General features: G+C 39.4%; 1 protein-coding gene across 8 annotated transcripts in view; it reads right to left on the reverse strand.

The window, feature by feature from the left end:
• Nucleotides 1-15,235, reverse strand: part of tcf12 (transcription factor 12) — a 79,865-nt gene that overhangs the window by 50,708 nt on the left and 13,922 nt on the right. For all 8 annotated transcript variants that reach the window (XM_020610435.1, XM_020610387.1, XM_020610378.1 and 5 more), the window contains one exon: nt 9,652-9,754. In XM_020610435.1, coding sequence (XP_020466091.1) covers nt 9,652-9,754 — 103 coding nt within the window. The remainder of the gene's footprint in view (nt 1-9,651; nt 9,755-15,235) is intronic.

Genomic DNA, 15,235 nt, shown 5'->3' on the forward strand with positions numbered 1-15,235 from the left:
GATTGTTCCGCTAACAGAAATTCTTCTGAATGAATAAGTTCCCTTGTAGCTTCACTCTTGTATTAAATAATCTCTAGCATTCTTCCTGGCATCAGCTGCAGGCAGCATGCGGCAAGAGAGCAATGTGAGGGGGGAGGGGGAAGAGAGAAAGGAAGAGAGTGAAAAACGAAAGAGATGTAGCATATACACGAAAACAAACAAGCACAATAGGTCTCATCAAAAACATCCTATAAAGGTTTTTGAAAAGAGAACTTGATTTTTTTGTTGTGCAGTTGTCTGCAGACATGTAATTACACACAAGTATCTCGAAACCTTATAAACAACAAAGCTGTCTGTTCTTGGGCTTGTAAATTCAACACATATGACCTTCACTCTCCCTCTAAAACACTGAGGTGAATAAAACAAGCTACATGAAGCCACCTTTCCACTGATTCTAAACACAATTATGGTGCTCGGACCATTGCAGTTGCTTCCTAGGGACCCTTTATGTCATCATACTTTGACCATACCCCAGCTTTCCTTTCCTCTCTGGAGAGAGAGCCCTCCAGGCCCACTGAGACTACAGCTGATCCTCTGCAGCTGGGCAGCCTTGCCAGTCGCATGCTGGGGGCCAGAGCCCATGAAAGGCAAAGCAGGGGTCAGGCAGGGCCAAGATGTGCTGAGAGAGGCACAAGGGTGGGAAGGGGTGTGTGGGGAGATGTGGGCGGCATGGGGAAGAAGTAGAGGGATTTTCATCCTTTCAGCTCGTCTTCAGCTCTTCATGCTCCACTGACCACAGTAATAGATAAGCACACCCTGCAGCTCTGCATAATGACTGGCTACATCCGCTAAACTGTACTGCACCACATCTCCTTGCCTCCCCCTCTCTGCTTTTTTCATATATACATTAGATACATACATTTTGTAGATATCAGTTTCGATACTGACTTCTGCAAAACAATTGTTGGAGTTAATACTACTCTTACTGTGAAAGCTTGCAGTAAGCAGTATACTGTGTGTGTGTGTGTGTGTGTGTGTGTGTGTGTGTGTGTACACGTGTGAATGGCAGAGGGAGAGGAAGCACCACTGGCAGCACCTGTGACCCATACTTCAGTAGGAGCCAAGTGCACACCTGAACAGCACCTGGCCACAATCAGCCCGGGTCTGAGGAGGGTCTCCCGTGGGAAGCAGCATTAGCACATGACACCTGCCCCAGTAAGAAGACACTGGGGATGCCAGTGTGATGAGGGATTTGACAGTTCACAAAAAGCTTTGAGGAACGGTTGGAAATGAAAATGGAGAGGAATTCTTCTCTGGCGCAAAAGACTACTCAATGTGGCATGGTCGTATAATGTCTTTTACTAAGAAAAAGTAACTGCACCATCAAAAACCTGCTGAATGCTAACATGATGCAAATTTCATTTCCCCTCTGCTAGCATGCATAATTAGCTTTAACGACTGCGTTTTTAAACACAAAATATGATTTCAGTTTGCTTAAATGAAGAAAATATTACATGATTAAGTTTTCAGAAGAAATTTGTTATGAAACCCACAAAAAGTTCATCACATAAAGGGTAACAAACTGTAATGCAAACAAATCTGCATTCAAGGCATATTAGTAAGATACAGTGTCATCAGGGGGTCACGATTATTATTCTATCGCTTTATACATGTTATAGTCTCTTAAATAATGTTCAGTGGACATGTTACTTTTAAATTCTGCTTGTGTAGGGTTGAAGAATTTATTAATCTTTTTTGTACAAAGTGCTACTGTTCTTTCATAGTGTCTCTTCTATTATCTGATTGCCCTGGATGTACATATATAGGTAGGCCATTGATGTATTTTAAGCGCTGAGGAAGGTGAATGGTTGATGAAACACTGGCTTAAGTTTGAAATAAAGTCTGCACTGCATAACCGTAATTAGTGCTCCTATATTTTACATATAATAATAAAAATAACAATAATAATCTTTATTTGTACCGCACTTTCCAGCTCAATAGCAGGCTCTCCCACCGGGGGCTTAACCGTGGTGGCCCAGAGGAGCAATACACACACTAATATATTAAAACTAGTTAAGAAATAAATTATAAAAGGTGACAAAAATCAGTGAACACGCTAAACATTAAAAGCTTGTTTGAAAAGATGCGTTTTTAACGCTGACTTAAACGCTGCCGGCTCAGTTATCGAGCATATATCTAGAGGCAGGGAATTCCACAGCTTAGGGCCATGCACGGCAAAGGCACGACCTCCCCATTTTGTGCAGGGGAAACGACAAGAGCAAGGTGACCCGATGATCGCAGGGTTCTGCGAGGGACATATCTAGCCAAGAGGTCGGACAGGTTTCTGGTTCCCTATTTTTGTGAGGACCTAATGAATCTTATGCTCTTGTGTAATGGCTGTAGCAACACATTCATGGTAGTATGTCCTCGCTCTCTCTCTCTCTCTCTGCCTGTACCTTTCTGCAGGGATCCCTGGCTCCGGTGCTGTACGTTTCTGATGAGCAGTCACTGGCCACATTAACCTGCCCGGTGTTTGTTTGTTGCTGTGTCTTGGTGCTTTTCTTTTCCCTCTTCTCTATACAAGACAGTATATATAGACCAGAGTCTGATCCTAAATAGAACCTGCTGTTGCAGACTGGAGAATTCAACTGGATGTTACAGAATGGTAGGCTCATGGTCATGTTTTGTAACAAATTAATTCTGAATTTTTTTTTTTTCCAAATATAGTTGTAGGCAGCTATCCTAGCTTTATCACATTTTCATTTACTGTCTCAGCATAGCGCTGCACAGAGGGTGTGATGTCACATTTGTTACTTTCAAAACTACTTGGTCTCCAGGCGGGAGATTAAAAAATTTAAAGAATATAAAAATACCAGAGCAGAGAGAGTTTAATAATTGTCAACACTCTGCTCCATCTCAAACCAATTTTTTGTTTTCCATCATACCATCTCTTTATCTTAGAGACTGATCAATCACACTCAGCATTCACGTGGATGCCAACAGGATGAGAGTGGGATGTATGTTGCTGTATGCATGTGCCGATGACTACATTAAGCTGATTAGTTTTTATGCAAGGTTAAAGCTGTGTGTATGAAGCACATCAGAGAAACGTGAGTGCAAAGTTACAACTCAGCAGCTGTGATATCACACCCTCGGGCACATGGCTGGAGAGAACTGATGCAAAAGCCAAGCTAAGCAGTGAGATCCAGCACTGGTAAAGAAAAAAACTAAATCTTCTGCTTGTATCTATTTTACAAAACCCCTTTTTACCTTCCCTAAAACCCTTTATGGAAGGTATAAAAAGTAATTAATAATCAATCCCCCCAAACGTTGTTTTAACATACAGCAAATGCCTGTCTGAATGCAATCTAATCCAGACAATCTCTTACTGGCTTTTTTAAAATCTCGACAGTTTCACAGCTACAACTGTGATGCTTTTCTGTTTTCACACTTACCTTTCTAGCCAGGCCATGCTAAACACAAAATTAAAATCACCTAATTTTCATTATATAAGTTGGCCAGAGTTTAGGTTGATTGGCCCTAGAAGTGAGTGTGGGTGTGTGTGTGCTTGTCTGGCTCTATGTGTCAGCCCTGTGATAGACTGGCGACCTGTCCAGGGTGGACCCCACCTCTCGCACAGTGTCAGCTGGGATTGGTTCCATTGTATTCACTCACCGGCCAATTTATTAGGTACACCTGTACAGTTTTATGCCCTTCAGTGCAACATTTCCACCTTAACATCTGTGTTTATAAATTCAATTATATGTTTACTATTGAGGTCATAGTTAAAGGTGGTGCTGTACTGGACTACTTTATATTCAAAGGTTAAGCCTGGAATCAGAAGGCTTTCTACACTTGGCGTAAGACAATATCACTCCATTAAGTAAATAATTACAAAAAAGCATTACATTAAGCAGCGCACACACACAGACATGCACAAACACACACACACGTGTACAATCACAATACAGTGTGAAATAAAGGAGCAGAGTGCAGCTCTTTCAGTTGTAGCTCATCGACTGCGGTAATTGCCCAAACTGCTTGAAATCAGCCTCCTCCACTGACTTCCCCTCATTGAGCTGACACCACAAAAAAAAATCTCAGCAGGTAACTAGATCGAACCATCTCTTGTCAGGGCTATCTGTGTGGACAAACAAACAGAACGAGTGAATGAGAGTCAACCCTCTAACACAAAACCTACAATACAGCATTACTACATGCAGAGAAGGATGTGAGGTTCACTGCATTAAATCCATTAAACGGTTAGCTGCATAGAAACAATGAAAGTGACAATGAGGAATAACAACTGTGTAAATGTCAAAAGATAAATATATAATTCTAGATGATACAGTATGTCATCCTTGTATGACTAGAGGATGAAATGTATTTTTTGTTAGAGCATAAACAAATCATGCTTTCAAGTCATAAGTGATTGTCACATCATTGGGAACAATAAACTGCTTTTCATTACACTGAGATGGATCAGTAAAGGTATCATCATCAGAACAGGGTGAAATAGCCATAAAAACCACAAAACTATCTCTATGTTCATTTACTGTGCATGTAATCCTAAATAAAACACAGGAGGTATTGCTTTATTAGTGTAGAGACAGAAGCCTAGGGAGGACAGTGTACATGGCATGATGAGTGTAAATGCTCTAGCAGTTAGGATTCCCCCCTAAAACAAACAATATTTAGTATTTTTTAAAAAGACATTTAGGTATAGCAGGGTAATAAAAAATATGTTATGCTAAGGAAACCAGCCATCATACACATTTAACCCAACCACTGTGATCCATTATTAAGCTGATGTTCAGTAAATCTGTGCAATCATCAATACTATGAATACCGTCTCTCACATCATAAGAATCACGTTGTACGGCTGCAAATCTCTTCAGATGACAGACAGTGGACTGTCCACTTTCCATGCATGTGATGAGTGACTGACCCAAAGAGACCCGGATGTCGAGTCTGTAGCGCACCTCAAGAATAAACAGTGTGGCTGCAACCTGTGAGGCAGCATGCAGTGGTTGACATGCGGGTTAGTAAGAGGATTGTAGCGCAAAAGGGTGGGGCTAAGATGCATGTGAAACCCCAACCAGCTGAATTACAGTCTGCCTTAACATGGGAGCCAGCCCCCGGGGTTAACAGCATCATCTTTAAGTAGTCAGTGGCTCCCTAGCGTTCAACCAAATCTCCCATTCGTCAGCTTCAAAGCCCATACACGTCTCTTGTGAGACTGAATGGCGTCATGCCATTCTGAGCACATCTAAAGCCAGGCGGACACTGTACAGACAGATTTTACACCTAAATCACCTAAGTCGTCCCTAACTATTTTAAGATTGGGCTTCTGGATGATTACTTCTGGACAATCTGATGAATTTCTGGTATGTCAAAAATTTTGGTTGGCTGTCTTGCAGTGTGACCAGGTCCACAGGTCCACAATAACTGTGTTTCCACCATCAGAACCTAACAAGTGGTACACCCCATTGTTCCCTTAACTGTCACCCAGAATAACTTTACTTTTCCACTGTATCTTCATTCTGTTGGTCTCGTTTTAAAGGAGGGAGGGGCTGCGCATCACTCTCACACACAGCAGAGGGAGAGCAGAGGATGTCAAGGATCACTCTATAGTGCAAAAATCAGCCAGTAACACAGACTGTATGAAAAGTTTATCAAGCTGCTGTTGAACAAGCTGTTGAGTCTCAATAGTGGGGGGGAGACTGCTATTCTTCAGCTGTACAAAATCAAATGGCTAAAAGTTGCGTTGTTTTATTTTTTGTTGACATCAGCTTTGAGGATGCGGCCATCTTGTATGAATAGAACATTTTTGGAACTGTTAATGAACACACACCTGTGGGGGGGTATGGTGTGAGCACTCACATCGTGCTGAGGCAGAGTGAAAGCATTAAGGCACCTTAAAAGGAAAAACCCAACAGAATATATGACTTCTCACAGGTGACAGAAGCAAATGCAACACTGAAACAGCAAACTGTTGTATGTTTAGGCAAATTTTAGTACTGGATCCAACTCCTTATTGGCAGATATCCAATATTAAAGAACTGGGATGAGAGCCAAAAGAAACTGATCAGGTCATCCCCAGTACACAGTATTGTGCATATGCAAGAATACACTGCACCTCAAATTACATATACTAGTACAGTAACTGATGATTACCTATGTATTAGCATAAGACTAAACAGGATATCTATAGTGTCCAGTGCTTTTGTATTCAGGACTAGTAAAAGTATGTGTTGTAGCTACATTATTATACACTACTGAATAAAGTTACATTTGTGAGCTTGTAAATTAATGTTGATAAGACATCTTCCATATTGATAAAGTTGATTTTAATGCTTAAATCCAGTATGTGTCAATATTGTGCATGTACCATAATCCACATCCTATACAGTACTACTACTATGAGATACTTTCTCTAGAACATGCAAACCCAGTTTCAATCACATGCAAATCATAATTTAATAAAGACCAGAACACAATATAATATATAGTTATTGCTTGTCTCTGGTTTGTGTGAGCTACATTATTACTATTATTTTGACATTTGGTGGGCACATGTTAGAGGCAGCATCTTATTCCAAGGAGGCTGCAGAGGATTAGACTTTCACGGTAGGTGGACTCAACATAAACTGGCCTGTTTTTCAAACTGGACCCTAAGAAATGTTCTGAGGTGTTTTTGACGTTGACATTCTCCACTGTGCTCAAATTTCATGAATCTTTAAATAAAAATAAATTCAATGTTGACGCTTTTTGGCCAAGCAGTAGCATAACTGATCAGTTAATGGGCAACAGGAGAGAAATGACTAAAATGAGAAAAACAAAACAAGATTTTAGTCTTTTTTTCCTAAAGGAAATTTCTAATCAGTGCTGTATTTTCTACTACAAGGCATACTATGGTGATAAACCAGACTAAACAAATCCATGTAAACATGGAAAGTATGTCATTCGCGTTTGAATTGGACACTTCCCATCAGGAAAAACAAAGAAAAAGTGCAGGAAACATAAAAGTTCCTTCAGGGCCCTGACACACCAGCTGTCGGCAAGCACTGGGTCATTTTTGAATGTCTCTGGCCATTTATTGTCCATTGTGTCTGTGATGCAGTTTGTCTGACAGTTTACTCTAGGCAGATCTCACAGTAGCAGTCTGGCCAGCTCAGCATATTAGCTAGTAAGCTCTCTGACTGACCATTTGGACGTTTTTCCCTTGTTGACAAGCAAACAATCATTTTGTTCTGTTTGACAATGAGTGTGAAGTAAGCAGTAAAAATATAGCATTCATGTTACAAAGCAATATACATGTACACTTGGCAGTGTTTTGTTGTACTACGCAGTCTGCTGATAATCTGAATACATCGTAAGAGTAAAAATTTGCTCAATATCTAATCCGATATTTTACACACATGGAACGACCGAATATTTGGCCAACTCACAAGTGCAGAAACTACTCTGTATGCTGTGTAACAACAACCAGAGGTGCTAAGATGCTACCTGATATCACACAACCCATTTAGTAGCTCAGAAACTGTAGTGACTGACTGGATTCAACCATTACTACCTCTATTATGTGACAATGTTTATCAAGCACAGCTTTGGATTTGCCTGCTGAATGACTGTTCTATCCTGTTCATCAATGTGAACTGCAACTGATCAAATTCATGTTTGACAACTTGTAAGCATAGAGACACAGCTGAAGATACAATGTGTGCAAAACAGTCGCATGATCAATTACCAGAAAGATAACATTTTGTTTCTATTCAGCATCACCCATTTGTGAAGTAATCGTTTGCTGGGAAACCAGCCTCCAGGGCCATTATATAATGAATTTAGATGTAGTTAGCCATAAAACTGTCAAGTGATTACACATTAGAATGATGCCAGGCCAGCTTTTAACTGTTATAATGGGAGAACATACTGCATATCAGAAACTGAATATGTAGCTGGAAATATTTCTTCTGTTCAAATGTTCAAATATTCAACATACCAATTATGATCTGGTAAGACAAATACATCCCCACTTTTGGGTTTAGGAGGAAATAAATACACACTGGGTGAGCCTAACTGTTAGTAGACTATTTTTACTGTCACGAAAACCAATGAATTGGGTGGCTGGGGCTCAGGAGGTAGAGCGGGTCGATCAATCAGCTGGAGATTAGAATTAGCCGGTCTGATTCTGTACTGGTCATATTTACACGCACGACGGTCAATGTAATGCACACAGAGGCACAGACCAAAAGCATACTGTGTGCAGCACGTAGCATCTTATGAGCACCTTGTGCTAGGCTCACACTCGTGTCTATACATGGCACATTTTCACTGGAAGAGCTTGGTGTACAAAGAGTGTGCAGAGGAGCTTACAGAAACACCTTGGAGAAGGGAAAACTACGGTCCAAAGGTCTGACAAATAGCACCCAATGAAAGAATTACTGGCTACACATAAAATGCATATATATGTACAGTGTATTCAACCCTGGCAAAACACCAAATAAAAACTACACACACTTTAAAATGAACTGCATGTTCAATGGGATTAATGTAATAAACATTCTGTTTCTTACCTGTTGCACCTGTTTCTATTTGAATAACTACAAATACTGCACTTAATTTATGGTTGGAGATTTGTAAAGAAAAAAAAACCCTGTAACTTGAAGCAGTTGTTACTTTTAGATTTGTTTGCGTGAGAGAAAGATGGAAAATGATTAGCTTATTTAATACAATGTTTTATTTTTATTGCGATTTAATTTTTCATTTAAAAATTTACAATCATTTTTGTGTATGCTGTCAGTTTAGGTTCTTAGGAAGAACAATAAAAACTAAGTTGGCCATACTCGGAATCAGCAGGTCAGACTTAGAACAAAACTGAAAATCAGAATTGGCCAAGAAAATTGCAGTTGGTGTATCTCTAGCTGAAATGTCCAGCTTCTTCCAGTCCAAATGGTGTGAATGCAAACTTGAGCAAGCCTGAATAACAAAACTAATCCTAAACACAGGCAACTGCTGGATCATTATGTCTCGAGCAAAAAAAGTTATGGTAAGATACTGTATTTGGATTTAAATATTGGATCTGGAATTGATCCCACAACTTCTCTTCTGAAAATTAAATACACTGTAAACTGCAGGAATTGAAATCTTCCCATTTATAACAGCAAATAAAGTAGTAGTCTTATCAAACAATGAGAACTATGAATATTTTACAAACCCAACTGAAAAAAAGAAAACTGAATGACAATTTAATAATCTACAATAAATGCTGAATTACTGATATTTCAGTGAGAAGGTCTTTGATTCAAATGTCTGTTTAACCCCACAACCAAAAACACAAGCGCCTGCTGCCAGTAGAAGTTGCTGAAGGCAGCTTTAGTGTCTAGGAGACAGCTTCTTATGACAGAAAGCTATACTGATTGTGTGACTTCTAGCCTGGAGGAGGGTCATGACAGAAGGGGGGAGAGGAAGATAGAGAGAGGGAGGGGATACAAGGGAGGAAATAAAGACAGCAGGAGATGGGAAAAAATAGCCCTGTAGCCTGACAAGCCTCCAGATGCATGATGTGCCTTCACCTCAATCAGTCCTTTTGTTTTTTGTTTTTTGTTTTTTACAAGATGTCTTTTCACTTCTAAAGGGCATGTGAGGGGTGAGTTTAAGAGAACCACTTACCCATTATGTTCGAGTTCATAAAAGGTGTTGGGGACAATCCTTCATGGGACACTAATCGACTGTCACTCAAATGATCGCCATAATGAGGGCTGCCTGTGAAAGCCTGGGGGGGAAGAGATCAGAATATTAAGCACATTATTTGGCAACTTCATTAATTGAATGCTGTAGTATACCACTAATTACTAATTACAGGAGAGCACAACTTGGTTGGTTGGTTATGTCATTAAACTGTCCACTCTCTTGTTCATAACAGTAATAGAAAATGAAAGAGAAAGAAAAGACTAAATGTTCTACTGTAACTGACATTTTAACTGTTGGTACACATTAATGGATTAGAAACTCATCATACATTCACACTGATATTCCTGTTGTTTCCCATAAAGATGCAATTATTCAGTGGACTTCTTGTGTAGACAACAGTGAATGTGAAGAAAAGCAACAGCAAGATAGACACCACCATCCTAAAAGATTAATGTTAGGATGACAGTTTTTAAATCTTTTTTATATTATTATTTAATTGTTTATATCTTAAATCCCTCTTTTCGAATGTACTTTAATGGGTGTTTTTCCTTTTTTTCGTCTAAACCACTTTGTTCTACATGAAAGGTGTTTTATAAACCAAGTTTACTACTATAATTTTAACTTCTTTCACACATCATACCATCGGGAGTGAATATACTGTATCAATAGTAAAATGTATTTATAGTATAGGCTACTTGAAATAGTTTGTCACTATTTAATTGTAATGAGCCACTTTTCATGTCTTGGAATAAAAAGTTCTATTATTTAGTACTTTTCTACATTAAACTTGCACCCTGTCCATATTTTTGGGTCATTTCGAAAAAGATTGAAACCTCTTTTTTTTAAAGTTTTCTTTTTATCTCTGATAACAATACACAATTTCATGCATGTAGTTCATAAGAAGGTGTTTCAATTGAAGGGTAAGAAACAGAAAGATGCAATCCGACATCATTTCCAGGTACCTGCGGCTTTAAAAATTGTCTTTTTCTCCTGCAGCTTAACAGTCAGTGCCTTTTCATGACAGTTATCAGCTTCGGGGGCTTAGGTCTAAATATCGGTCACAGTATGGTTTTTGAAAACTCTGGGTCCCATGTAATAAAAGATACTCCGTTACAGTGCTAATCCCAAGCCCTGTGAAAATCCTCCTGTGCTTCAGTCAAATACATTTCCACAAACTACATTAACTCTGACCAGAGGGACCGAGCAGCAGTGGGCTTGCATTTCTATAGCTATTTTCACCAACTCATACCCTTTGCATTCAACATACAGTAAAAAAAAAAAAAGTAAATCTTATTATCCGTCTTTTTTTTATGAGTGGATGGTGATGAAGTAATTTCAAAGGCAGCGGAGTGCTGTGCTGTGTCGAGGGAATCCTCAGAGATTCCCTATTGTGCTCATGCCAGGCCGCACACACTGTTAATCACACCATGAACAAACTCAATAACAACAACGGCCCCGTGAGACGCTCTAGTTAACACGCACAGAGATTTACACAGAGTACACAGCTAACCTAAGCAAGGAAAATCATTCTCTCTTCTACAGCAAAACAAGAAAAATGTTTCAGACTGAACACTTAAAATAATAGTTAAACATTTCGTGAAATACTAATTTGCTTTCAGAGTTCAATGAGAAGATTCATAACCCTCTTACACTGTCCATTAAATATGAAGCTACAGCCAGCGATTGGTTAGCTTAGCTTAGCATAACCAGCTATTCTGGTTCTGTTCAAAGCTTAACAATATCAAGTGGCACCTCTAAAGCTCAGTTTAATCTAAACAAAAAAATTGAAGTATAAACAGAAAAATGCTAAGAAACAGTCCAATGCTGTGTCCACACCAAAAGCATAGCATGACCCTCATGCTAGAATCATGTTTGTGTCTATACAGGGCATGTATTCACTCACGCACTTGAAGCACCTTGTGCAGAAAAAGCACAGAGGATTCAACAGGAACACCTGGGAAATGACTGAAAACACAACACTTTTACGTCTTGAGCAGAACTAGATAAAAAAAAAAACAACAAAAAAAAAACACAACACTTTAAAATGAACTGTATGTTCACTAGGATTGATAGATCACATATCTCTATTTTGGTGGAATTCTGGATGGAACTGAGAGCTTTCATTGTTTTAGTGGATTTCTGTTGAACATTTACATGCATGAAAAATAGACTTGGTCGCGGATATGTCTGTAATGTGAAATGGATAGGCGAGCCAACAGACAAGCAGCTGGACTAATTAAAATAAAAGCATATGGGTTGCATGACATGCACGTCTAAAAAACATGGCTGAAATGCTTTAGGGGTAGACACAGCATAACACTCTAAAGAATAACAAATTATTGTTCTTATACTTCAGTTCTTATGTACAGTTTAAACACTGACATAAAATATTAATTTGTGAGCTGTTTCCCTGTTTTCAGCCCGAACACTGGCTCCAGCCTTATATCTAACTGGCAGATGTGAGAGTCTTACTGAGTTTGTCTAGTGCTCCACAACAAAGCAAATAAGCATTTTCACAAAAAGTAAAATTATTTTCTCTGAAATAAATATTAAAAAGCAGCTGGTGGTAACGAACCTTTTGATCATTCACCCACAAGTCCTCTTTGTTTGTTGTAATTGCCACTGAGTAGCAGGAAAAGGCTAGCAGGTAGTGATGGGCCGATCCAATATGGAGCTCTTTCATTGCAATTAAACAATCAGTGTCAATAAACAAAATATTAAATAGGAGTAATGATGGTCAGAGTGAACTGGAATATAGATCGGTTCTGTCCATCTGATATCCAGTGAGTAAATGACGTCAATATCGGACCTGATACCAATATAGGATCAGATCGGGGTCATCTCTACTAGCAGGGTGGGTTAGCAGGGTATGAAAAACAGGTAGGGGCACAAAAAAACTGGTAGGTGGATAATGGTGACTCCAGGCTCACTGAGTCTGTGTGTGTGTGTGTGTCAAAGTAACCACACAGTGTTTTCTCCTCTGAGACCGTTTGCTCATCAATCACAGATCCCTCATCATTCCCAAACACTGGTGGCCTTCATCTCTGAGACACTAACACACACTGTCATTGCTGCCACAGAGCTACATTAGCACTCCTGGCTAAATAACTGTCAGATCACTGTGGCAGCATTCAGGCCGAATCTCACACCTTTTCCCCAATCACTTGCCACAGCATTTAAAAAGTCATCTCCACCACGCTGTGTGTTGTATCCCAGGTGAACGTGTGGCTGCATGTGGCAGCTTGCAAAGTGATGATATGGTCATGATGGATGCATGTGGGGTTGAGTATCAAGTTGGGGCGGGACACTGGGGAAGTGGGGGTTGTCATGCAGTGGCGGGGGGGACAGGCCCGCATGTCCCCCCAGCCACAGCTGCCCAGGATACAACGGCTGGCTGGGAGCCAAGGTCAGCACAGCAGGGCTCAGGACTGTTCACAGTTGACTGATCACACACTCGTAGCACACCAGCTCAAACAAGCTCAGGGACAAGACTGAATTCCCTTTGTAACAGACTGAAAGATGAAGCACTGAAGCACTTTGGACAGATACTGTAAATACAGCATAAATTGGGACATTTTTAAAAAATATCTAGGTCTTTAAATTAATTATTAGACTCTTCTTTAACAAAGTAATGAAATTAATCGAGGCATTAAGAACATCCCATGTCCAGGGACAAATTTTCACCTCAGAAAAGAACCATATCTGTGTTTGTCCTACAGTGAAATCCCTACCTTTCAAAACCAGAAAAAAGTAGAAATTGAGGTCTTGGATACAAAGATCTCTGCAAACATGCAAAAACAGCTTCTTTAAGATTTATGAGGTGAAACGAGGTCTGTATATTTCCGATAGGTGTAAATGTAAGCTTCCTGTTGCTTTTTCACTCATTACTACTTGAACATACCTACTGAAACTCTAAATAAAAGGTATCTTGTAGACTTTTCTAGTAAACATTACAATCAGTACTCACCATAACACACCTTTAATTATCCTTGTGGTATTAAACACTTTGAATGTGTCTCCTTTATCATTAGTGGCATTACAAGTATATATCCAGAATGATACATTGATATGAAAAAATATATCGTGATAATTAGGGATGTAAGGATACCAAAAGCTCAAGGTAGAATACTGTCACGATACAAAGTCCACAACATGAATTTTGTCATGATATTAAAATTGAAGAAAAAAAAAGACGAAAAATGCATTTTCTAAATATGTTGACATTTTTTTGTATGATTTTCCTTTTAACTTAAAGCGCTCCTGCCTCCCTTCTTTATTAAAATAAAAGTAGCCAGCCATGACCTAAGGATGCACACAAAGTCACTGGCACTGAATGACTGAACTGTTCGTACAATTGCGAAACAAAATCTGATACAGCAGTCAGTAGCAGTAAAATGAAATAAATATATATAAAGCCTTTACTGGAAGTGTTTTTAAACTATGTGGTTTACTTTTCAAGAAAAAAGATTAACGGTGGTTAATAAGTGGTTGGTGTTGGATATGTGCGAACAGTTTGTTCGCCCATCTCTGTTACAGTATTGCGCACAGCGGTAACATGGACGTGTTTCTGCGAGATGTATCCAGAATTGTCTCTGTCCTAAATGGAGCTACTATTGCGTTTGTCTAGCAGTATTTGAAAATTGTTCAGTGTTTGTCAGTTTCCGTTCGTGTCGCTTCTTGAAATGCTGCCACATAACAGCTGTGAGAGTCAACAACAGAGGATCCCCTGATGCCCATTTCAAATTCTGTGACTTGAATGCAGTTATACTAGTGAAATAACCTTATGCAATATCCTGTTAGATACTGTCAAAGTCCCACAGCATTTTCAATAAAATGTTTTTGCCATGATACCACAAAATTATGAATATCATTACATTCCTAGTGATAATATTTTTGGCCATATTGCCCAGTCCTAGTAAGCTTTATTAGGCTATGCCAGTCAAGTCTCTATCAGTATAATGTGAGGAAGCAGCTGTGCGTGTGAGTGTGGCATGTCAGTGTTTTGTGTGGACATCTTACAGAGGTGCAAACAGATGTCTGCTGGCTGATGCTGTGTCTTGCAATGTCAGAAACACTCATTTATATGCACCTGGAGCAAAGATATTTCAAGTGTCTCTGTCTTCTAATTCAAAACAAGCCGCCTATGTTACATAGCCTGTAGATGTTCATTCGGGAAGGGCATAGAAAAATAAACAAGGTAACGCAGCCCGGGTGGCTCTGACATTTAACTGATTTCTAATAGAAAGTGACAGGAGATTGACATTAAATGAAATTCATACCGGGCATCTAGAACAACCAATGTGTGAGGGACAAACCAACAAGGGGGAGAGCTGTTCACACTTGCTCACACAAGCAGCAAGATCTTCTCACTTAAACAAAACAACAGGGATGATGCCTAAACATACAGTTTTACTGTTTTATCTATGTCTTTATCACACAAATGCATAACATTTGAAAAATATTTTGAGGATACGAGTTCCCCATTAAAAAGCACCAATCATCCGTAACAGACTATGTAATCAAACAACAACCTGTATGACTGTAATGAATTTCTAACTCCAAT

The sequence above is a fragment of the Monopterus albus genome, unplaced genomic scaffold (assembly GCF_001952655.1).
Source record: "Monopterus albus unplaced genomic scaffold, M_albus_1.0 scaffold4.1, whole genome shotgun sequence".
NCBI lineage: Eukaryota > Metazoa > Chordata > Actinopteri > Synbranchiformes > Synbranchidae > Monopterus > Monopterus albus.